General features: G+C 43.9%; 2 protein-coding genes across 2 annotated transcripts; one reads left to right on the top strand and one right to left on the bottom strand.

Annotated features, from left to right (window-relative positions):
• The first annotated feature begins 2,171 nt into the window (after positions 1–2,171).
• BRI3 (brain protein I3) lies at positions 2,172–7,443 on the top strand. The gene is made up of 3 exons (XM_015820766.2): positions 2,172–2,310; positions 4,910–5,030; positions 7,291–7,443. Exons 1-3 carry the CDS (start codon positions 2,172–2,174, stop codon positions 7,421–7,423), a joined length of 393 nt encoding a protein of 130 aa, XP_015676252.1. The 3' UTR covers positions 7,424–7,443.
• A 1,163-nt stretch (positions 7,444–8,606) lies between these two features.
• Positions 8,607–20,221, bottom strand: BAIAP2L1 (BAI1 associated protein 2 like 1). Its single transcript, XM_015820760.1, has 12 exons — positions 20,191–20,221; positions 19,007–19,068; positions 18,831–18,902; positions 17,065–17,202; positions 14,620–14,772; positions 13,723–13,890; positions 12,742–12,892; positions 11,749–11,947; positions 11,336–11,413; positions 11,076–11,238; positions 9,708–9,748; positions 8,607–9,462 (listed from the first exon to the last, which is right to left on the bottom strand). The coding sequence occupies exons 3-12, from the start codon at positions 18,834–18,836 to the stop codon at positions 9,387–9,389; spliced, it is 1,173 nt and encodes a 390-aa protein (XP_015676246.1). The 5' UTR covers positions 18,837–18,902; positions 19,007–19,068; positions 20,191–20,221; the 3' UTR covers positions 8,607–9,386.
• Between the last annotated feature and the right edge of the window lie 1,990 nt (positions 20,222–22,211).

The raw sequence follows: 22,211 nt of genomic DNA, 5'->3' as shown, positions 1-22,211 counted from the left end.
GGCCTAGGGGTATTTTAAAGGGGTTTTAAATTAAATTTTTAGTAGAAGCGGCCAAATTTGAATAGTTATTTTTAATCTTTTTTAAATTTTGTATTGTACTGTACCATTGTTTTAAACTGGCTGTAAGCCGCCCTGAGTCCTCCGGGAGAAGGGCGGGGTATAAATTTAATAAAATCAAAATCAAAAATCAAAATCAAATAAAAGAGCCAAGGTTGCCTACCCCTGCCCTAAATTATAGTTTGCTTACAGAACAATCCATAGTTGGCTGGGTCTGTGCAATCTCTTAAACGGGGCTAAAGCAATAGCTGTGTTTGTGCACACTATGAAGCCCAAACTGGGTTTGTTTGGCTTTGGCTGGGGAATTCTGGGAGCCAAAGTCCACCAGTCTTAAAGTCACCCAGGTGGGAAACACCCCCCCCCCTCGCGCATTAAAATAATGTTTTTGAAAGTTGGTCAGTTGAAGCAGGCTGGACTTCAGCTGCCAGAATCCCCAGCCACAACCAAGCTCAGGACCCCCTTTCTTTGGGGACGGCGATAGGGATCAGATACAGGTAGTCCTCGACTTACAATCACAACGGAGCCCAAACTTTCTGTTGTTAAGCGAGACCTTGATTCAACGACTTTTGCCCCATTTGACAACTTGTCTTGCCTCACTTGTTAAGTGAATCATGCAGTTGGGAAGTTAGTAACCTGGTTGATAAGTGAATCGGGCTTCCCCATTGACTTTGCTTGTCAGGTGGCCAAAGGAGATCACGTGACTCCGGGACACAGCAGCCGTCATAAATAGGAACCAGTTGCCAAGTGTGCAAATTTTGATCACGTGACATGGGGATATTGCAGAGATCCGTCACTATGAAAATCGGCCCCAAGTCATTTTTTTTCAATGCTGTTATAACTTGGAATGTCACTAAACGAACAATTGAAAGTGGAGGACCCCTCTCTGTGTGTGTGTGTGTGTATGTATATATATATGTGTGTGTGTTGGGTGTACTAGTCTCCCATTTAACTCCTTGTCAGCCACAAAAAATTGAATATATATATTTAAATAAATTTTTAATCTCAGTGATCTGTGTTTTAGTTTTTGAATATGAATATTTAGTCATTTGGTTTTATATTGTCTAGGGGACGGCTCCTCCTATATTACTTCTCAGGTTTCTAAATTTCTTTTAAGAGCTGTAACTATTAGAGGAGAACGTTGTAATTCCCTTTAGCCAAGGCTTCTGGTGTTCGTTTGTGATATATTTTTCTTGTGTTTTCTTTTGTTGCACTTGCATTTTGGTCTGTGACCGCAAAATAAAAAATATTATTATTATTATTATTTGAATATGAATATATCTGAGACTCGCATCTTCAAGACTCCTGGGTATATCCACAGTAGTAAACAAAACGTGAGCACCAGGAGGTTGTAAAACAGTTAAAAGTTTTAATAAAACATTAAAAACCTTTAAAAGAATATTAAAAAGGACCTAGCTTTCGTTGGTATATATATACCATTTTATATATATATATAAACCCCAAGAACAGGAAGCAGGAACTCATTCCCTTGTCCACTTCAACTCCCAGAATCCCCCAGCGATCCCTTCTAAAAAAAAACAAAAAAAAAACATCAGGGGCGTTTCTTTCTTCACCGCCTCCTTTCATCCTCCTTTCCTAAAAGCAGGAACGGAAGAACGTGCGAAAGAAGGGAAGGCGAGGCAGCCTTCTTTTCCTCGGCCGGGCTGCAAAGCAAAAGCGGGCGAAGCGCGGGGCGGGCGCGTCCCCTTTAAGAGGGGCTTCCCCCCTCCCAGGAGTCATCGGGGGGAGGAGGAGGAGGAGGAGGAGGAGGGGGGGAGCTTTGCAAACCGAGGAAATCACGTGACCGCCAGTCTTGTGACCGGGCTGACTCCGCCGCCGCCGCCGCCCGCAGGCACAAAGCGCTGGGGGCTGCTCTTGCGGGCGACTCTCGCGCGGAGCTTCCTCCGGGGCGACCCCCGGGTGGACCCTCCACCCCACCCCACCCCATGCCCCGACGGCTCTCGCTGCAATTGCTGGCGGCTCCTCCTCCTCGGAGCCGCGTCGGGACCGAGCAGCGCTCCCGGGTCTGAGCCTCGCTCCCTCCCCCATCCTCTACCCCACCCGCTCCAGTTTTCTCTCCGGTCCGACGCCGACGCCGACGCCCCCCGCCCCCCGCTATGGACGGCAAGCCCTTGCTGCAGGACCGGCCGCCGCCCTACAGCCCCTACGGGCCGGTGGGCAACTACCCAGCCCATACCTACGGGGCCATCCCGCCGGCGCCGCCCTACCCGTTCCCCGCCGCGGGGACCGGACCAGGTGAGGGCAGGAAGGGGGTGGGTGGGTGGGTTTCCCCCCCCCCCCGCTCTGGGGTGTGTGTGTGTGTGTGTGTGTCTCCTTGCAAGAGGAGAGAAGGGGAGGGAGTGCCTCTGAGCGCGGGCAGAGCGCCTGTCCGGGCGGGGGAAGGGGAAGGAAGAGGCGAGTGGGTGGGGTCCCCGGACAGGATTTTACCCCGCTCTGGGGAGGGGGGGTGTCCCTCTTTGCAAGAGGAGAGAAGGTGTTGCCTGGGGAGAGAGTGCCTCTGAGCGCGGGCAGAGCGCCTCTCCGGACGTGGGGAGGGGAGGTAGGAGAGGGTTACCTGGGGTTTCGTTTCTCGCCTTGGGGGCGTGGCTTTCCGGCCTTGCCAGCTGGAGAAGGCGAAGCCCAGCTCTTACGAAAGGGGTGTGTGTGTGTGTGTGTGTTGAAGGCCACTCTCCTCCTCCTCCTCTTCCTCTTCCTCTTCCTCCTCAAGCCTGGCCTCGCCCTAGTCAACTTCAGCGGCCCGCGGGACTACAGCTCCCATCAAGCCCGGCGGGGGCGCCCTGTTGGCGAAGAGGGGTGGAGATGGGGCTTAGGGATGTTGGTTTGCTAGAGAGGAAGGAAGGAAGGAACATTAGTGGAGGGAGAGAGGAAAGAAGTTTGAACAAAGAAGGAAGGGTGAAAAAGGAAGAAAGTAAAGAGATAGTGGAAGAAGGGCAGGGGAGAGAGGAAGGAAGGAAGGAAGGAAGGAAGGAAGGAAGGAAGGAAGGAAATGGGAGAAAGCAGCCGGCTGGGTTGGGAGGAGGAATTTTTTTTGTCTCCCAAAAACTCCTACAAAGTTTTTTTCCCCTTCCCCCAACAAGGAACGCATTGTTGTTGTTGTTTCCTTAGCTTAAAAATTGGGGAACTTCAGTTCTGCTGACCAGACAGCAGCAATTCAGAGGCTTTCTGGATTTAAACTTGAAAAGAAAAAAGAAATGAAAAAAGATCTTGAGTAACATTGTTGAATCTGTGGTGATTCATTTGAGACTTTCAAGAGTGGGGGTTTTTTTTTTTGGGAGAAGTCTTTGTTTTATAGTCACTTCCTTAGATAAAAAAAAAACCCAACTATGGCTTTCAAAAATGAGGAAAGATCTTTTTTTCGTTAGGATCCACGGTGGCGGCTCAGAGGAAGGGCTCAAACAGCCCGTAGTTTGCTTGTGGTTTAGTGCAGGGTGTAAACTCGGCCAGCATAGCGCTATGTGCAAGGATTGCTCATCGTCTGTATTTTTATACCACCACACTTGCAAAGATTCGTGGAGTCTTAAAAGGAAGAATCCTCCCAGAAGTCATTAATAAATCATCAGCCTTACCAAAGAACAAACCATGGTTATGGTTTGGAAACCTGTACAAGCCAACTGGGTAGTGACTTACAGTGGTTTCTCAATCTTGGCAACTTTTAAAATGGGCGGACTTCAACTCCCAGAATTCCCCAGCCAGCCATAATAAGGCATCATCATCATCATCATCATCATAATGATAAAGTTGGAAGGGACCTTGGAGGTCATCTAGTCCAACCTCCTGCTCAGGCAGGAAACCCTATACCATTTCAGACAAATGGCTGTCCAGTTTCTTCTTTAAAACTTCCAGTGTTGGAGCATTCACCACTTCTGGAGGCAGGTTGTTCCACTGGTTAATTGTTCTCACTGTCAGGAAGTTTCTCCTTAGTTCTAGGTTGCTTCTCTCCTTGATTAGTTTCCACCCGTTGCTTCTTGTCCTGCCTTCAGGCGCTTTGGGGAATAGCCTGACTTTCTTTTCTTTGTGGCAGTCCCTGAGATATTGGAACACTTCCTCCCCATTTGGGGCTATTCATTAACTAACACCAACCTTTCCTACTACTGTATCCGGCGCAGAACCGTTTAGTCCGCCTACCACACTGACTTTGCTTTATCGTGGTTTGCTGAGTAAACCCCAATGGGCTGGGTTTGTGCCTCCCTTTAGAGTGGATGTCATAATTGTTTGAAGTTTGAAGACCTCTGTGTTAGATGCTAATGACCTCTGGGCCCTTCTATGGTCAAGGCATGGCTGAGGAATTCTGGGAGTTGAAGTCCACAAGTCATCAAAGGGCCAAGTTTGACGAGCCCTGCTCTAACAGGAGAATGAGCTCACTAGTTGCCTAGTATGTTGCTGTTAAGTGAAACATTTGTGAGCTTTCCCCCATTTTTACTACCTTTCTTGCCACGGTTGTTAAATGAATCACTGCAGTTAAGTTAGAGACACGGTTGTTAAGGAAATCTGACTCCCCCCCTTGACTTTGCTGGTCAGAAGGTCCCAAAAGCGGGTCACATGACCACCCGGGACACTGAGACCGTCGTAAATATGATGAGTCGGTTGCCAAGTGTTCTGAATTTTGATCATGTCACCACGGGGATGCTGTAATGGTCATAACTGGGAAAAACGGTCAACGGTCACTAAATGAACTGGATTACCTGCAGTGCCACAGGTGTACAAGCTTACACAACGGAGGAAGGAGGCAGAGGAGGTGGAGATGGGGAGGCTCACCAAAGAGTTTGCACAATCCCGGCCCTGTTAATGAGCCGTCCCACCACGTTCCTCTTATCCATTTTGTTTCTCTATCCAGGATACACAGCTCCTGCTGCTGCTTCACAGCCACATAACTATCCCAATACTACGTATACAATAATCCAGCAGCCCGCTTCCACCACATCTGTCATTGTTGTTGGTGGCTGCCCAGCTTGCAGGTAAGTTTTCCTTTTTTTTCGGGGGGCGGGGGGACCTGTTATTTTATGGGTAGTCCTCCACTCGTCACCCACAGTTGGGAATCAGAATTTCCGTCGCTAAGCTTTGCTTCCGTTGTGAAGTGAATGGAATCCGATTTGAAAAGCTTTTATTTGCCATAGTTGTTAAGCTATGTATCCCACTGTATCACTGCAGTGGTTAAATGAATCACACGGTCATTAAACGAATCCAGCTTCCCCCATCGGCTTTGCTGCTTGGAAGTTGGCAAATGGCAATCAGGTCACACCGGGACACTGCAACCGTCGTATATACATGCTGGTTTCTGGGCAGCTGAATTTTTGTCACGTGACTGTGGGGATGCTGCTATGGTCATGGGTGTGTGTACACCTGTCGTAAGTTACCTTTTTCGGTGCTGTTGCAAGTTTGAATGGTCGCTAAATGAATAGTTTTAAGTTGAGGACTGCCTGTATTTACCAAATGGAGTGGCTTATCAGGACAAGAGTAGAGTAGTGTAGAATAGAATAGAATAAGAAATAGAATAAGAAATAGGAATAGGAGCAGAGTAGTTGGAAGGGACCTTGGAGGTCTTCTAGTCCAACCTCCTGCTCAAGTAGGAGATCCTGTATCATTTCAGACAAGTGGCTGTCCAGTCTCTTCTCAAAAACCTCGAGTGATGAAGATTAATTGTTCCAGGTTAAGATCAACACCGTAGGCCACAAAATGGCTGCATTTGGTGCACTCTCCCGAATCTCACCAATTCACCTTGTCTTTAAAGACTTAACTGAAAAGCTGGAGTTTTTTTTTAAATTTCTTTCTAGAATCCTAGCAAGGTTGGGGCCATTTTTAGGTTTGGAGGAGTCCAAACGAAGCAAAATCATTGATCGTCCTACGGATAATATCCTGGAAGGAAAAAAGATGTTGATTTAGGGTGGCCAATAGGAATGTTCAGCTTTCTAGCTTTTTTTAGAAGAACGGCAACATGTCTGTGAGTTGGGCTCAAGTTCAAAGATTTACATTCATGTCTCTATGTTGGTTTCCGGGACGCTTTTCACTTCCTGGTCTGGCTTGTCAGCTCTGGGAGTCTCCGGGTTTCCCCCCCCCTCCAAGGATTAACCAGGCCTGACCCTGCTTAACGTCCCAGCTGGGAGAAAACATCCTGTTTTATCGTGGTGTATTTCCTTGCGTGCTGAGTTCTTTTCGTGGTGTGTCTTTTTAGCACAATTGCTGAGTCGAAACAAACTCGGTTAAGTAAACCGTCCTCCGTGCACGATGAATTAATTAAACCCCAAAGGGGTTTTTCTTGCAAATTTGAAATGTCTGTGGCTGTCTAAGCAGGACGTCCCAACTTTAAACCGGGCGTGTAAACATTCATTGTCTATTTTTAGATGGCCTTGGGAGGAGTAACTGTAAAGCATGGGAAAGTCACTCGGGTTTCCTCCCCCCCCCCAGCTAATTCTTACTGTATAACTAAGATTAGCAAGTACAATCATTTCTCTAAATGGAAAGTTTTACGGCGCTCTGCCTTCCCCTTAGCTGACCGAAGCTGTGATCGTCCTCACGAAGATAGTCAGCATTTCTGCAAGATTTAAAAGGCAGACAAATTACAGACAGACCTTGAGTTACGACTGGAATGTCTGTGGCCAAGCAACACAGCTGTCAAGTCAGCTGCACCCAATTTTGTGACCTCTTTTGCCGCGGTCACTAAGCAGATCGCGTCTTTAAGTGAATCCAACTTCACCCATTGTCGGAAGGTCGCAGAGGGTGAATCACGTGATCACGGGACCCTGTCTGAATTGGGATCCTGCCATGGCAGATCTTCCCCGCTAGCTTCCAACAAGCGAAGTCAATATGGGGAAGCCAGATCCGCTGAATGACCGTGTGTTTCACTTAACAACTGCAGTGATTCACTTAACCACTGTGGCCAAAAGTTGTAAAACGGGGCAAATCTCACTTAGCCGCCTTGCTTAGCAACAGAAATGATGGGTTGTGGTCGCTCAGCGGAGTATTCCCTGGGTAAAAACATGAAGTAGCCTTGTTTTCTCTCGCCCTGGAATTCTGGGAGTTGAAGTCCGCGCGTCTCAAAATGGCCGACGCTGAGGAAAAATCCACCCCCCAGAATGAAACGCCCAGTGTTCGTGTTTGTGCGTATTGCAGCACTCTGGGCCGATGTGTGTGTGTGCAACGCGTTGGGTTTCATTGCTTTGGTTTTAGCACACTGCCACTAACTTCCTCCTTTTTGTTGTGTGTTTTTTCCTTTTGCAGAGTCGGCGTCCTGGAAGACACTTTTACCTGCCTTGGCATTCTCTGCGCCATCTTTTTTTTCCCCGTCGGGATTATCTTTTGCCTCGCCTTGAGACAACGAACGTGTCCTAACTGCGGGGCCACGTTTGGTTAAGGGATCAGCCCCCCCCTCCCCATCTCACCCCGGAGGCTTTGAGGAGCTGTACCCCCTTTTTTTTCTAATGTAAATGTCATATACAATCAAGTCGATGCGTCGGAGCTGATTTTGTAAAAAAAAATAATAATACAATTATTACCAAGCACGGGCAGTCTTTCTCTTTTCATATGTGAAACTGATACTCAAGCACAGCTGTTATGAAGCACCCCGTTTTGGGGTTTTTGTGCTTTAAATGCATCTTTTTTGGGGGGGGGGATTTCAATAAAAGTGCTTTTTCAAACTTCACAAGGACGCCCAGCCTTTCCACCCGTTCTCCGAATTAAGAGAAAAATTTATTCCTATAAGAAGCGTTAATCTTGTTCAGTGGGCAGAGCGTAGACTCTCGGTGTCGGCCTTGAATCCATAGAGAGTAAAATTAAAAAAAAAAAGGCTGGTCTGAATTATGTAACAAAAGTTAATGCTGCTTTTGATGATTTATAGACTAAATATCAATAGTTCTTCTCAAACCAGGCTATAATTCAAATGCTATTTCTAGCAGCTCTGAGGAGCTCTGTAAAATATGGAGTGAATATGACAAATTTGTGCCATAAAAGAGAGCCACTTTGGTATCTGGCTAAGGCACCAGGCTAGAAACTGGGAGGTGGTGAGTTCTAGTTCTGCCTTAGGCTTGAAAGACAGTTGGGTGACTTTGGGCCAACCACCAGGAGGCAGTGAGTTCTAGACCCGCCTTAAGTATGAAAGCGAGCTGGGCGACCTTGGGCCAAAGACCAGGAGACGGTGAGTTCTAGTCCCACCTTAGCCACAAAGCCAGCGGGTGACCTTGGGCCAGTCACTTTCTCTCAGCCCTAGGATGGAAGAACAACAAACCACTTCTGAAAAATAAAGTGAAGGGACGTTTTCAGGCAGTGTCTGAAAAAGACACAATTGAACAGAAGAAAAAAATCCCTTTATTTAAGGCTTTCTGTCCAATGATCCACCATCAAAAAGGCTTTTTTCAGACAATCCTGTTAAACAGCATCCCATAAAGGAGAATATCTGTAGCTCAGGGTTAAAATGAGTCCCTGGTACTCTCTGAACTTGGTTGTTTTCTTGCAAATGTTTCGGTGTTGGCGCTGATGATGTTACTGGTTTGGGTAATGAAACGTCTGCCAGAGAACAGCCAAGCTTAGAGAGCGCCAAGGACCCCTCAAATAAAATCCTATTTAAAGGAAGAGAGAGTAATAGATTCGGCTTTTACGTACTGCAAACCAATGAAAGAATGTCCCGTTTTCTGATTAGAGTATTTTATTTATTACTGTATCCCTAAGGCATTTTATCGTAGCTTATGTAATGAAAATATTATTTGGCATGATAATTCTCTTAGGTCATCCTTAAACGGCTTGCCTGTTTAAAAAGCAGCTACTCGTATCCCTCTCTCTAAGTAAATTGTACAAGCAAAACTAAAACGGAACTGATCCACAGGATTAAACCACACCATTGGCACAAAACGTCTTAAAGCAGTGATGCTGGTAATAGAAGACTAAAGGATCAGATCTGCTGGTTTCTCTATTTGGCTATTTCTGCTTTCCTAAAGTTAATTCTGTCCTCCTAAACAAGGCACGCTGTAAAATCAAAGCAAAATCTGCAGCCATTCATAATTAGCAGAAACAAGAAGCCAAAAGAAGAGAAAAAAAAAAGCTCATTTAAAAAAGTCAAGAAACTTTGGCAATTTGCTGCTGCTGCTGTACATATTAATTAACATTTAAATAAAGGTTAAAAACAAAACTTCAGACAGTATTTGGAAATCATATTGCTGAAGACAGTATGGCCACCATCAACCAGGGGACCTTCCAGTTGCTGAGCTGGCGGCGAAGTCGGACCCATCTCAACGCAACACCTGAAGGACCGCAGGCTGGGGCAGGCTGTGCAATGTTGACAAGGTAGGATTAAAAAAAAAAAATCGGGGTTTTTTCAGTGCCGCTCATCGAAGGATTGGCGCCGATCTGTCGTTCGTGACTGTCGGTCGGAGTTTGACGGTTGCAAATGGGTTCTCGCCACTGTAAGAAAGCAGACACATGAGCGCACAAATAGAAGCGCAACGAGAAGGCTTGTGACAAAAAGCCCTATTATTTTTACAAGGGAAAAAGATGGTTTCAATCCATTTCCAAGAATGTGATTAGGACCACCTGAATGGTTCCAGAAGAAGACCTCATGGAAAGATAAACCAAGGCTGGTTTTGGGGTGTTATTTTTTTTTTGAGTTTGTTGCATGTTTTCAATGATATTGAATGATTCCAACTTACCTTAGGAAAGGTGGCTTCATAATGCCATTCATGTTAGGTTTCTGAGGAAGGAAAGAAAAGTCATAACTGCAGAGTACAGAAGAAAAGACAGCCATTCAAGCAAAAGGAATAAGCCGGAAGGGGACTTTAAATGTCTGACTGAGTACATTGGGGAGCCTGAAAATGTATGGACTTCAACTCCCAGAATTCCCTAGCCTGCATGTTGGGGTGCCTGAAGACATGTGAACTTCAACTCCCAGAATTCTCCAGCCAGGAAGTTGGGGAGCCCGAAGACGAGAAGATCTCAACTCCCAGAATTCCCCAGCCAGGAAGTTGGGGCACCGGAAGACATGGACTTCAGCTCCCAGAATTCATGGCTGGTTAGGGAATTCTGGGAGTTGGAAGCCCACACATTTTGAAGTTGCCAAGTGGGAAGTTGGAAAACTTTGACTTAAAAAACAGTCACACCGTCAACCATAATTTCTAGGCCTCTCCTGATCATAATCCCTGTACTTGGTAATTTTAGGCTAATGTTTTTGTATTTTTACTTGTATTTTAGTCCCTCGATGTAATATTTTATTTTTTTATTTTGAGTTTAGACTGATTGTTATTAGTTTTAGGACCCCCCCAAAAAAAGCAATAAACAAACAAGCGTTTGCAGGACAATCCTTCATAATCATTTCCGACTTTAAGAGCGGCAACTCTTTCATAAGCAATCCTTGTTTTGAATAATGAGGGTGTGATTCAGGGAAGTGTCTCGTCAGAGTGGGTTATGAATTCAAAGAGAGTCGATTTCCTCTTACTAATTTCACAATATCATTTCACTTTCACTAATGCCTAAAGTGCAATGGCTCCTGGAGACCAGAAGATGGCACCCTAGCTTTCCCGTTAGACCTAAGCATTATGGGTGGAGTTTTCGAACCTGACTTAACCGCGGCTTCCCCTGGCCTATCAATTTCATATTAACTCTTGAACAAACAGGAATTATAATATCTGAATTTATGAGCCTTCTCTCAGTTTCTCATAGGTTAGGGTTAGGGTGAAATGTCATCTTAAAAGTTTAAAACTTCATCTCAACCAAAGGTCTCTCGTTTGCTGCACGCAACACAAAATTTGAACCCACTTTTTCTGCTGCAAGGTGTAATTGTACTAACACTAACCAGTATAAGTGACACTACAATGCCAGCTTGTGAAATGCAACTGAAACAGGGGGATGAATATTTCCCCCCCAAAGTAATTGTTAACGTTTAAAAGAATGATATAACTGGCAAGTACAAAAAGTTTAAGTCCATCCCGGCGTTACTCAGGTCGCTGGATAAAACCCGTCAGCCAAAAGTATGTTCAAAAGCGGTGTTGTTTTATAGGACAAAACTGGTAAGGTTTACTTACAAGAGATGTGCTTTCTCCTTGAGCTGCTGTAGTTTTAGAAGTTTCAAGTTTTGGCTCTGAAGCTGGTTTGGTTTGCCCAGATATGACATAATCTGGTGGGGGAAGGATGGGGTTGTTTCTGTCCGTTAAGTTGCCCGAGCTAACGCTTCGGACGGGCGCAGGGCTAAAAGAAAAGAGAGCCACTGTTAAATCCCAACAAGAAGAGACAAATTCTTCAGCTCAGTTCTGAAGAGCTTCTATATATAACAAGCCAACATTACCTTGGAACTGGAATGCGCAAGGTCTCTTCTGACGGACCTTCAAAGAGCTTCGTATAAGAGGATGGGAACCAGCCTTTCCTAGAAGGCAATAGTGTAATAAATTACTGCTTTGTAGAAACCCTTAAGATAGGCTGTATACAATAAGAAAAGGTAATTGTGGGGTCCTTGGTGGTCTCTGAGCTTGGTTGTTTTCTTGCAGACGTTTTATGACTGCGCGCTAATGTTACCTAGTTTGGTAATGAAACGTCTGCAAGAAAAAAACCAAGGTCAGAAAGTACCAAGGATCCCACAGTCATTGTCCTCCTCCTCTTCCTTCTCCTCCTCCTTCTCCTCCTCCTCCCCCTCCTCCTCTCCACAAACCCCATTCCTCCTTTGGGGTAACAAATGAAGAAGTTTGGGAAGCACTGGCGTACACTTTTGTGACATCATGTTCTCCGTACAGCCACCCGTCCCTCTCCTCCGATACGAGAAGCGTGATGATGTCGCCCTGGGCGAAGCTAAGGAGGGTCTCATTATTTCCAGCGGTGTGCGGAAAGATGGTCTTAACTTTCTGACGCTTTATGATGTTCAGACCGGTGGCCATAGAGGTAGATCGCAATAAACTGGAATCATCTGCATGACATCACGAGAAAGGAGAACAGATAGAAAGCGGCGAGTGAAGTAACACGTCATTAATGGGATTCCACAGCAGAGAGCATCAAGCTAACAAATCAAAGCTGAAGATGCTCAGCCTAGCTTTTGCCTGGATTCTGGCCCTTTTACAGAGGCTTCTCACTGCTTCTCACTACAATCCATGCCTTCTGGGTGAAAGATTCTAGTTTAAATTTTTCCCAAAATCAATCAATCAATCAATCAATCAGTCAATCAGTCAGTCAGTCTGTCTGTCTGTCTGTCTGTCTGTCTGTCTGTCTGTCTGTCTGTCTGTCTGTCTACCTACCTACCATTCATCTCTGTAGTATAATAAATAGGTCGTCCTTACGACTGCAATTGAATCCATCCTTTCCATTGCTAAGCGAGTCAGTTGTTAAGTGAGTTTTGCTCCATTTAACGACCTTATTTGCTACTGTTGTTAAGTGAATCACAGCAGTTATTAAGTTAGTAACACGGTTGTTAAGCGAATCTGGCTTTCCCCCATTGACTTTGTTTGTCAGAAGGTCACAAAAGGGGATCACGTGACCCCGGGACACTGCAAACCGTCATAAATCTGAGTCAGTTGCCAAGCGTCCAAATTTTGATCACGTGACCAGGGGGATGCTGCAGCAGTTGTAAGTGCGAAAAATGGTCATAAGTCAATTTTTTTTCAGTGCTGTTGTAACCTAGAACGGCCGCTGGATGAACTGTTGTAAGACAAGGATTACCTGAACAGAATGTGACCACCTTGATGCATTGATAGGCGCCGTACTTACCTGCTGCGTTGCTTAATTTCTCGGAAGACATCTTTGGCACGACTGGTGGGTTGTTGAACATGTCCACTAAGGGACTGGTGTAGGCTCTCCCTGGGGGCGCTGGGGGCACCCGAGGAGAATGCCTTTGAAGGGAATCGTAATTATTTCCAATCTGCCAACCGAAAGTTAAAGCATCAGTGTTGTGAAGCAACGCACAAAGGCAGGATAAAATACTAGCAATTTTATTGACTTATTTTATCCAAACTGAATTGCTTCCTTTGAAAGGTTTTTCTCCTTATTTAGATCACTCGCCGGTTTCCCGGCTTGATTATATCCCAGAATAGATGGAAGATCAGCACAGGAATGAATGCAAACTAGACTGTATGTGTAGGGTAAAATCGGAGTTGCGAGTGCAGTTTGAGAAATTCATAAAGTAACAGGTGTGTTTCTGTGTGAGGTTTAAGGTGGCAGACTAGAAACTGGGAGATGGTGAGTTCTAATCCTGCCTTAGGCATGAAAGCCAGCTGAGTGACTTTGGGCCAATTACCAGGAAGTGGTGAGTTCTAGTCCCGCCTCAGGCCTGCTGGGTGACTTTGGGCCAATCACCAGGAGACGGTGAGTTCTAGTCTTGTCTTAGGCATGAAAGCTGGCTGAGTGACTTTGGGCCAATCACCAGGAGATGGTGAGTTCTAGTCCCGCCTCAGGCCTGCTGGGTGACTTTGTGCCAATCACCAGGAGACTGGGAGTTCTAGTCCTTCCTTATCCATAAAAGCCAGCTGGGTGACATTGAGCCTGTCCTTCCTCTCTCAGTCCAAGCCACCTCACAGGGCTGTTGTGGGGAAAAGAGGAAGAGGAAGGAGTAGTCTGTATATATTTACCGCCTATAAAGTAATAAAGCTGGGGTAAAATTCTAATAAGTAAATAATAAATTTATTTATTAAACAAATGCCTGCGCTGTACACTTAGGGCCACCAGGTTGACTTTTCTGCCCCCGTCTCTCACCAGGTTATTCCTCTCGATCATTGGGGAAGGCAGCGGAGTCCCCGATAGCGAAACGGATCCAGGCGTCTTGATCTCTTCTATCATATTCATGATGTTCGCTGGAACTTTGGTGGCGTCGCTGCAGGTTTCCAGCCAGCACGGCAACTTAGAGTTAAGTATCTCCGAACACTGCAAAGAACAGGACGAAAAATATAGAATTCATAAAGAGATAACAAGAAAACAAACACATGTAGTTTATGTGTTTTTTTTTAAAAAAAAGACGCTTCTCTTGAGCAAATCTAGACATTGGCTATGGTTTGGATTACACTTTTGTTCCACGAGGGCAATTTTTTTTTAAAACTGAGTTTGGGGACGCCTGTTTTCGGTGTGCTTGGAATACTGCAGCCAGTCTTGGTCACCACCTTACAAAAAAGATGTTGAGACTGTGGGAAAAAGTGCAGAGAAGAGCAACGAAGATGATGAAAGGCCTGGAGACTAAACCATAGGAAGAACGGTGGCAGGATTTGGGTTTGGCTAGTCTGGAGAAAAGAAGGACTAGGGGAGACATGATAGCAGTCTTCCAGTATCTGAGGGGCTGCCACCAAGAAGAGGGGGTCATGTTATTCACCAAAGCACCAGAGGGAAGGACGAGAAACAGTGGATGGAAACTCATCAAGGAGAGAAGCAACCTGGAATTAAGGAGACATTTCTTAACAGTGAGAACAATTAGCCAGTGGAACGGCTTGTCTCCAGAAGTTGTGGATGCTCCATCACTGGAATTTTTTAAGAAGAGACTGCACAGCCACTTGACTGGAATGGCAGAGGGTCTCCTGCTTGAGCAGGGGGTTGGACTAGAAGACCTCCAAGGTCCCTACCAGCTCTATTCTGATTGATTCAGGTCCATTCTTCCATACTCACCTCCACATGGTAATGGAACAAGCGTTGAGCAAAGCTGCAGTGCTTGTCCACCAGGAAACAAAATCTTTTCTTCTCTTCCAGCAAGGCCTCTCTGCAACCCTCCGCAATAAATTTTTGGATGTCGGTCTGTCGGGAGCTTACGGTTTCCACATACTAGACAAAGCACGAAAAGACCAGATTCAGACAACCACACAGGCACGCACCCTACGCTATTGGTTTAAGATGTTACCAGTCCGTTTTCTAGGAAATCCCATCTCAAGTCAAAAGTCCAATAATGAAACTATTTCATTTCGTTTTATTATTTTATTTTATTTTATGATTTTATTTTTATTTATTTTATATGCCACCCCACTCAACCAACCTAGAACTAAGGAGAAATCTTCTGACAGTGGGAACAATTAATCAGCAGAGTAAGTGGCCTTCAGACGTTGTGGGGGCTCCATCATTGGAAGTTTTTAAAATAGAGGCTGGACAGCCACCTGTCTGAAATGGTATGGGGTCTCCTGCTCAAGCAGGGGGCTGGACTAGAAGACCTCCAAGGTCCCTTCCAACTCTGTTATTCTGTTATTGATTTATTAAATTTATATGCCACCTCTCTCACTGATAAGACAGTTCTGGGGTGGCTATGATGCTGTAAAAAGATAAATGTGGAAACAATTAAAATTACAATCGTACACTGCTACTTTAAAAACTACAACCAATGAGATGGATGACATATTACATGTATTAAATAGTAAAGAGAAGCGAAATAAAAAAAATACAGTATTCATATTGTATAAGAAAGGCCTGGTAAACAGGGATTCTTGAGTTTAATGGCAGCTTCAATCTCTTAATTTTTCTCCGATAGAAGCGTGTGGTCCAGTCGCATTCTGCCACTCTGTATCAACATGCGTAATTACCATTTATCTTTCGACACAGGTATTCCCTTGATACAAACCTACACAATAGCCAATTAATTTTTCCGCGACAGGGGAATTATCTGTTGACGGGCAAAAAGGCTGTAAATATTCTTGCCGCGTCATGTGAAGAGAGACCAACTTTAGTCCGAGACACATGTTTTTAATCTTAAGGCACTTTGGAGTGCCCCAAGTAGAAGGAGGCAGGTTTGACTCCAGATTATAGGCGAATGGATGTCAACATTTCACTTCTCGCTCCCATTTTGGTTGAGCTTAGGGCAATGGAAGGAGGAGCAGGCGAATGTTATTGTTGGGTTGTCTGCATAAACAAAGAGCAGAGGTCAAAGTAACTCTGCTGTGCACATTCAAACAATCCTTGGTGTTTCTAAAAATAACCTCAATATCTCCATAAAAGCACTATCAATTGGTAGGGTTACAGGTGGTCCTTGACTAACAACGGTTCGTTTAGCAATCGCTCAAAGTTACAACAGCACCCAAAACAGTGACCGGTGACCAATTTTCACACTTGGGACCGTTGCAGCCTCCCCGCGGTCACGTGATCAAAATTCAGAAGTTTGGAAACTGACATGTACTTATGACAGTTGCAGTGTCCCAGGGTCACGTGATCCCCTTTTGCAACCTTCTGACAAGCAAAATCAATGGGGAAGCCGTATTCCCTTAACAACTGTGTTACTCATTTAACAACTGTCGTGATTCACTTAACAACTATGGCAAGAAAGGCTGTAAAATGGGGCAATATTCACTTAACAAATGCCTCACTTAGCGACATAAATTTGGGGCTCAATTGTGGTCACATGTCTAGACTACCTTGACAAAGCGATGTAAAAAAGAGGTTGAGACTCTAGAAAGAGGGCAGAGAAGACCAACAAAGATGATCAGGGGACTGGAGGCTAAAACATATAAGGAACGGTTGCTGGAATTGGGTATGTCTAGTCTAATGAAGAGAAGGACAAAGGGGGACATGATAGCAGTGTTCCAATATCTCAGGGGCTGCCCCAAAGAAGAGGGAGTCAAGCTATTCTCCAAAGCGCCTGAAGGCAGGACAAGAAGCAACGGATGGAAACTAACCAAGGAGAGAAGCAACCTAGAACTAAGGAGAAACTACCTGACAGTTAGAACAATTAACCAGTGGAACAACCTGCCCCCAGAAGCTGTGAATGCTCCAACACTGGAAGTTTTTAAGAAGAAACTGGACAGCCATTTGTCCAAAATGGTATAGGGTTTCCTGCCTGAGCAGGGGGTTGGACTAGATGACCTCCAAGGTCCCTTCCAACTTTATCATCATCATTATTATTATTATTACTACCTGTATTAAGACTAAAGAGGAATATTAATACCTCTAATAGCTAATGGTAAAGGAGACCAGAAAGGTTATTTATTCAAGTTACGGCGTAAAAGACACTAAATCACAAAAAGGAGCAGCCTCTTTAAAAAAAAAATTGAAGGGTTTGAATTTTAACAACCATGAAGTAAGCCCTCCTAACTTTCAAACTAACACGGGAAGGTAACTCAAGGGGGGAGTGCCAACCTCGCTTTCTTTATGTTCGTATTTGAAGGCGTTCCGTCCCCCTTGACTTTTCCGCCGGATTTTTTTCAGCTCCGCCTGAGATTTTTCCAAAGAATCCAACTTGCTTCGGTGTTCGGTCTGGTACCTCTTCAGAGTAGCCTGTCGGGAGAAAGTTCACACACCGGTCTTGTCGGAAGCCCATCGTGAGGTTGGGAATTTGGTATCGGCGTGTTCCTACTTAAGGGAGGGTGCTGACAAGGGCATGCTTTAAAAAAAAATAGATTTTTTTCCCTACAGTTCTGACACTGTAGGGCAGGGGTTCTCAACCTTGGCAACTTTAAGACTTGTGGACTTCAACTCCCAGAATTCCTCAGCCAGCTTTGCTGGCTGAGGAATTCTGGGAGTTGAAGTCCACAAGTCTTAAAGTTGCCAAGGTTGAGAACCCCTGCTGTAGGGAATAACAATATTACAGTCTATGAAGACATGCTTCAACCTGTTGACCGGCTACCCCAGAGGAACATTCACGAGAAACATTTATGAGTTTTTTTTTAATAGCTCTTCCTGTCTTCCTTTGTTTTATTTCTGCACTGAGATCTTATCTCATCTTTAGGCATAGAGATTTCTAACTTTGCTAACTGAAAAAAGAGATAGCTAAATTTGGTTGATGTCAAAGCAGGAGAACACTTGGCAGAAGGAACCAGAGAACGGATCCACAGCTTCTTCCAAACTTAAAACTATGTTATTCCGTTATTCGGTTGATTCTGAAAGTATTTCTGCTCGGTACCTTCATCTACACAAGAGGAACATGGAACTCATTTGCCAGTTGGCCTTGCTGGAGAGTAGCGGATTTTATACGACGCCTTGTAAATTGGGGATAGCCTTACTCAGAGACGGTTGACCTGACATAGTGTAACTCTTCTAACAAAAGTCAAAGAAGCTGTGGGAAACTTCTTGTTGAAAGATTAAACCATCTGAAAATCGACAGGGTGGTATCCTTAAAAATGTGGGTGTTGGCATTATTCAAAATTTCCTTTGAGCTAAGGTTACTCCCAGCAATATCTCAAATAGATCTAAGTTTCCCTTTTCTTCTGGTTTCCTGGTGGAGCCTACATGGCAGGTATCCAGGTAGCAAACAGATCTGACCTGGCTTAACATTTCCGAGTTCAACCGAGATTGGCTAAGTACTGCCACCTACTGAAATACTTAATGAGTAGTCTTTAGCAGCCTACCCTACTTGCAGTGAGCATTCTTGAAGTATAATTTTAGAGTCTACTTAGAGCAGTGGAGGTATCTCACCAAATATTTCTAGGATTGTATCTAGATCTTAAGAGATTTAATTTAAAACAGTGGTTCTTAACCTGTGGTCCGCAGACCCCTAGGGGTCCATGATTTCATCACGGTGGGGGTGGGTTTGCGAAGGCTTGAAAAAATGTTATATTTAAATCTTAAGTCTTGGGGGGGTCCATGAAGGCTTGAAAAAATGTTATGATTTAAATCTTGGGGTCCATGGCCACAAAAGGTATTTGAAGTGGGGTCGATGGTGAAGTAAAAGTTGAGAACCACTGGTTTAAGAATCCACATGATTTTGTAACAGTTAAGAACACATTTAAACCAAACTCATTGCTCATGTTCTAAACATGCACATAAACGTATGTCTAAACATAGTGACATACTGTAAATTCAATTTTGGTGATCTTTTGTTATTTACCAATATAACAAAAGGTTCAAAGGGGCAAAGTCTTACATTTAATTTTCTCCGGCACTGAAAAAAAAAATTATACACTTACATTCATATATTTTACATCTAGTTCAGTTTTCTTCTCCAGCTCCGATATAATCTCTTTATGGAATTTCTTGAACTGTAGTCATAAAAATGGGACAGAAGGGCGAGGAGGTTAGCATTTCTTCATGGGGAAATATTTGCACAATCTTTTAAAAGCAACCGCAGAGAAGATTTACTTACGTTTTCTTCTAGCCTGTCGTTGAGTTTCTTTTGAGCGATAGAAATCTCAATGAGGACGTGTCCTGTTGACAAACAAGATTAAATTTTATTTCTGGTTCCTTGAGCCCTTCAAAAAAGGAAGAAAGGGCAGCACAAGTCAAATATCTTGGGTTTTTTTTCTTAAAAAAAACCTCCTCGCCAAAAACAACAGAAGATGTTTGTAGGGATCCGGCCTTGGTTACGAGGAACTTTTTTTTTTTTTTGACAACAGTCCATTTTTACAGAAACAATAGCTCTTTCTAGACATTTAAAATAGACACTGAAATTTCCATCTTAAAAAAGACCCTATATATCCACTAACTTTTTTCTAATCGCTCTTTTTATTTTATTCAAAAAGTTAAAATACAAAATTCCAAAAACAGTTCTTTAAAAAAAAAAACAAATGAAGAAAAAACACAAAACGAGACATTAAAAAGTGCATTAAACAAGCTAGCACATTTACACACATTATCCCCCCCCCCCAGTTGAATACGGATTAATAGATTACAACAATAGTAGTTTCCCACCCCTTGCAAAACAGGCCAACCAAAACTTTACACCACTAAATCTATCTTGCAAATTGTTCACCTGTCGTCTATATTTATTATATTAACGAAAAAACAGTTAAGAAGAACGAGAATAACAGAAAAAGGCGAGATTGTAGTTTCAAAACTACAATCGTCACCACAATGTAAAAAAGAGGTCGAGACTCTGGAAAGAGTGCAGAGAAGAGCAACAAAGATGATCAGGGGACTGGAGGCTAAAATATACAAGGAACGTTTGCTGGAATTGGGTATGTCTAGTTTAATGAAGAGAAGGACGAGGGGGGACTGTGGGGATGCTGCAACAGTCTTCAGACTGAAAACGGGTCTTAAGTCCCTTTTTTCAGTGCAGTTGTAACTTTGAACAGTCACTAAACAAGCTGTTGTAACTCGAGAACCACCTGAGTGTAGTAGTCTATGCTTTAACTCCTCAGTCTCTTAAAATAGGACTGGCTCTGTCACCCAACTTGCAAATGAACAACAGGAATGCAACCAGGTGTGGCCCCGGCTTACAGCTATGCATGGATGGGTCCCACCTATTTAAATGGGACTTACACACCGGTTAACTACGGGAAGGCTTGGAGGCGGTGAGGTCATCGCCCCTTCCAGCTTCAGCATACCTACCTGTAGATAGAGTGAAGCAACGAGGAAACCCTCATTTGCAATGGAGAAGCTGAACGGCAGCCACAGCTCCACGGAGAGTAAAGCTTGTGGAAAGTGTGTGGCATTTAAGAGGGTTTTTTTTTTAACCTCCTAATTACGGCGACATAGTCAGTGCTTTGCAGAAGGTGCTGCTACAGCAACGCAACTAGCCCGGCGGCTCCGTTTGCCTAGATTAACGTGTCAGAATCGGGAACTTAACGATCTGGTGGTTTTAAAAGGGCTTTGCTGTCTCCACCCCTTGTACACGGATACGTATATGTGCAGGAAAACAATGAGTTTACCTGGGAGAGCAAGGTTGGGAAAAAAAACCTGCTATATACTGTTATTCTGGTCTCGCTGATTACTGCTATCGGAACGATAGAGAATGGGCAGCCTTCCTGGAAAATGTGTGTTTTTTTTTAAACACCCTTAACAGAATTAGAGCTGGGTGAAACCTCGGAGGTCTTCTAGTCTAACCCATTGCACAAGCAGGGGATTCCACACAGATAGTTCTCAACTTACAACTACAATTGATCCCAAGATTTTTGTTGTTAGGGTTAGGGTCGCAAAAGGGGATCGCGTGACCCCGGGAGGCTGCAACAGTCCCAAGTACATGCCAGTTGCCAAGCTTTTGAATTTTGATCACGTGACCGTGGGGAGGCTGCAACAGTCGCAGGTGAGAAAAACGGTCCCGTTGTAACTTTGAACAGTCACTAAACGAACGGTTGTAATTTGAGGGCTGCCGATAGTTACGAATATGTGTCGTTTTGTAAATTCCACATACTTCTATGCAAATACATAAAACCCACGCATAAAGGATTTATTAAAATTATACAAAAGACTTGGGGAACCTTCTAGACTTCTATATAACATGCGAAGCAGGATTGAATCAGTAACGCTAAATGTGTGAAATGGAGTATGAGCGCTGATGCTCGAGAAATAAAGACAAGCATTAGATTTTTAAGGAAGTGTTTTGACTAACAAATTAATTTGCATCAAATGAGGAGTTTTAGTGTCGTGAACTTTTTTTTCTCTCTCGCTGTGATTCAAGCCTTTAATCCTTTTTCTGGGCTGCAAGCCCTGAGATTTATATATTGCTCAACACAGCCTTGGATGAGCTGGCCCTGTGCTGAGAAACTGCTGAATAGGTTAGACTTGTCTTCTCCTACATGCATCCAAGACTTAAGCTCTTAAGCACCATGATTTAGAGTCTGTTGCCCTTGAAAAAACAAACTCAGTCAAAAAGCGATTTACTGACTTACTGGCAATACCTATAAACACCAGAAATGGATTGAATCCCTTGATTGATCAAAGTAACAGACTCACATGCTGGCTTGTTATCTTAACTTTGCTTTAATATTCCTATAAAAATGCGAGATTTTACTCTCGGTAGAAAAAACACCCTGTTTTGTATCGGAATGACACTCCTATCTAAGCGCCCTCCCTCTTCTCCCCCCCTATTGATTTATTTGTACACTCCTTACAGAATGTTTAGTAATTTTACATTGGGAACTTAAATCTCTATGCAGTTGACCAACCTCTTCTCTTCCACACCACTATTAGGGAAAGAATATCTGCAATTATGTGGAGGTTAAAAAGACAATTCCAGACTCATTGAAGAACGTGGAATCCCAATCGTAGGAGGAAAAAGATTTGGGAACGCTGGGAAAAGGACAGCAGAAATGTGATAGATAGATAGATAGATAGATAGATAGATAGATAGATAGATAGATAGATAGATAGATAGATAGATAGATAGATAGATAGATTAGAGCGAGAGAGAAAGAGAGAGAGAGAGATGATAGAGATGATAAATAGATTGATAGATGATAAATGATATAGATAGAAAGATAGATAGATAGATTAGAGAGAGAGAGATGATAGAGATGATAGATTGATAGATGATAAATGATATAGATAGAAAGATAGATAGATAGATTAGAGAGAGAGAGATGATAGAGATGATAGATTGATAGATGATAAATGATATAGATAGATAGATA

The sequence above is a fragment of the Protobothrops mucrosquamatus genome, unplaced genomic scaffold (assembly GCF_001527695.2).
Source record: "Protobothrops mucrosquamatus isolate PMUCROS unplaced genomic scaffold, P.Mucros_1.0 scaffold1179, whole genome shotgun sequence".
NCBI classification, from domain to species: domain Eukaryota; kingdom Metazoa; phylum Chordata; class Lepidosauria; order Squamata; family Viperidae; genus Protobothrops; species Protobothrops mucrosquamatus.
This window is presented reverse-complemented; position numbering and strand designations above follow the sequence as displayed.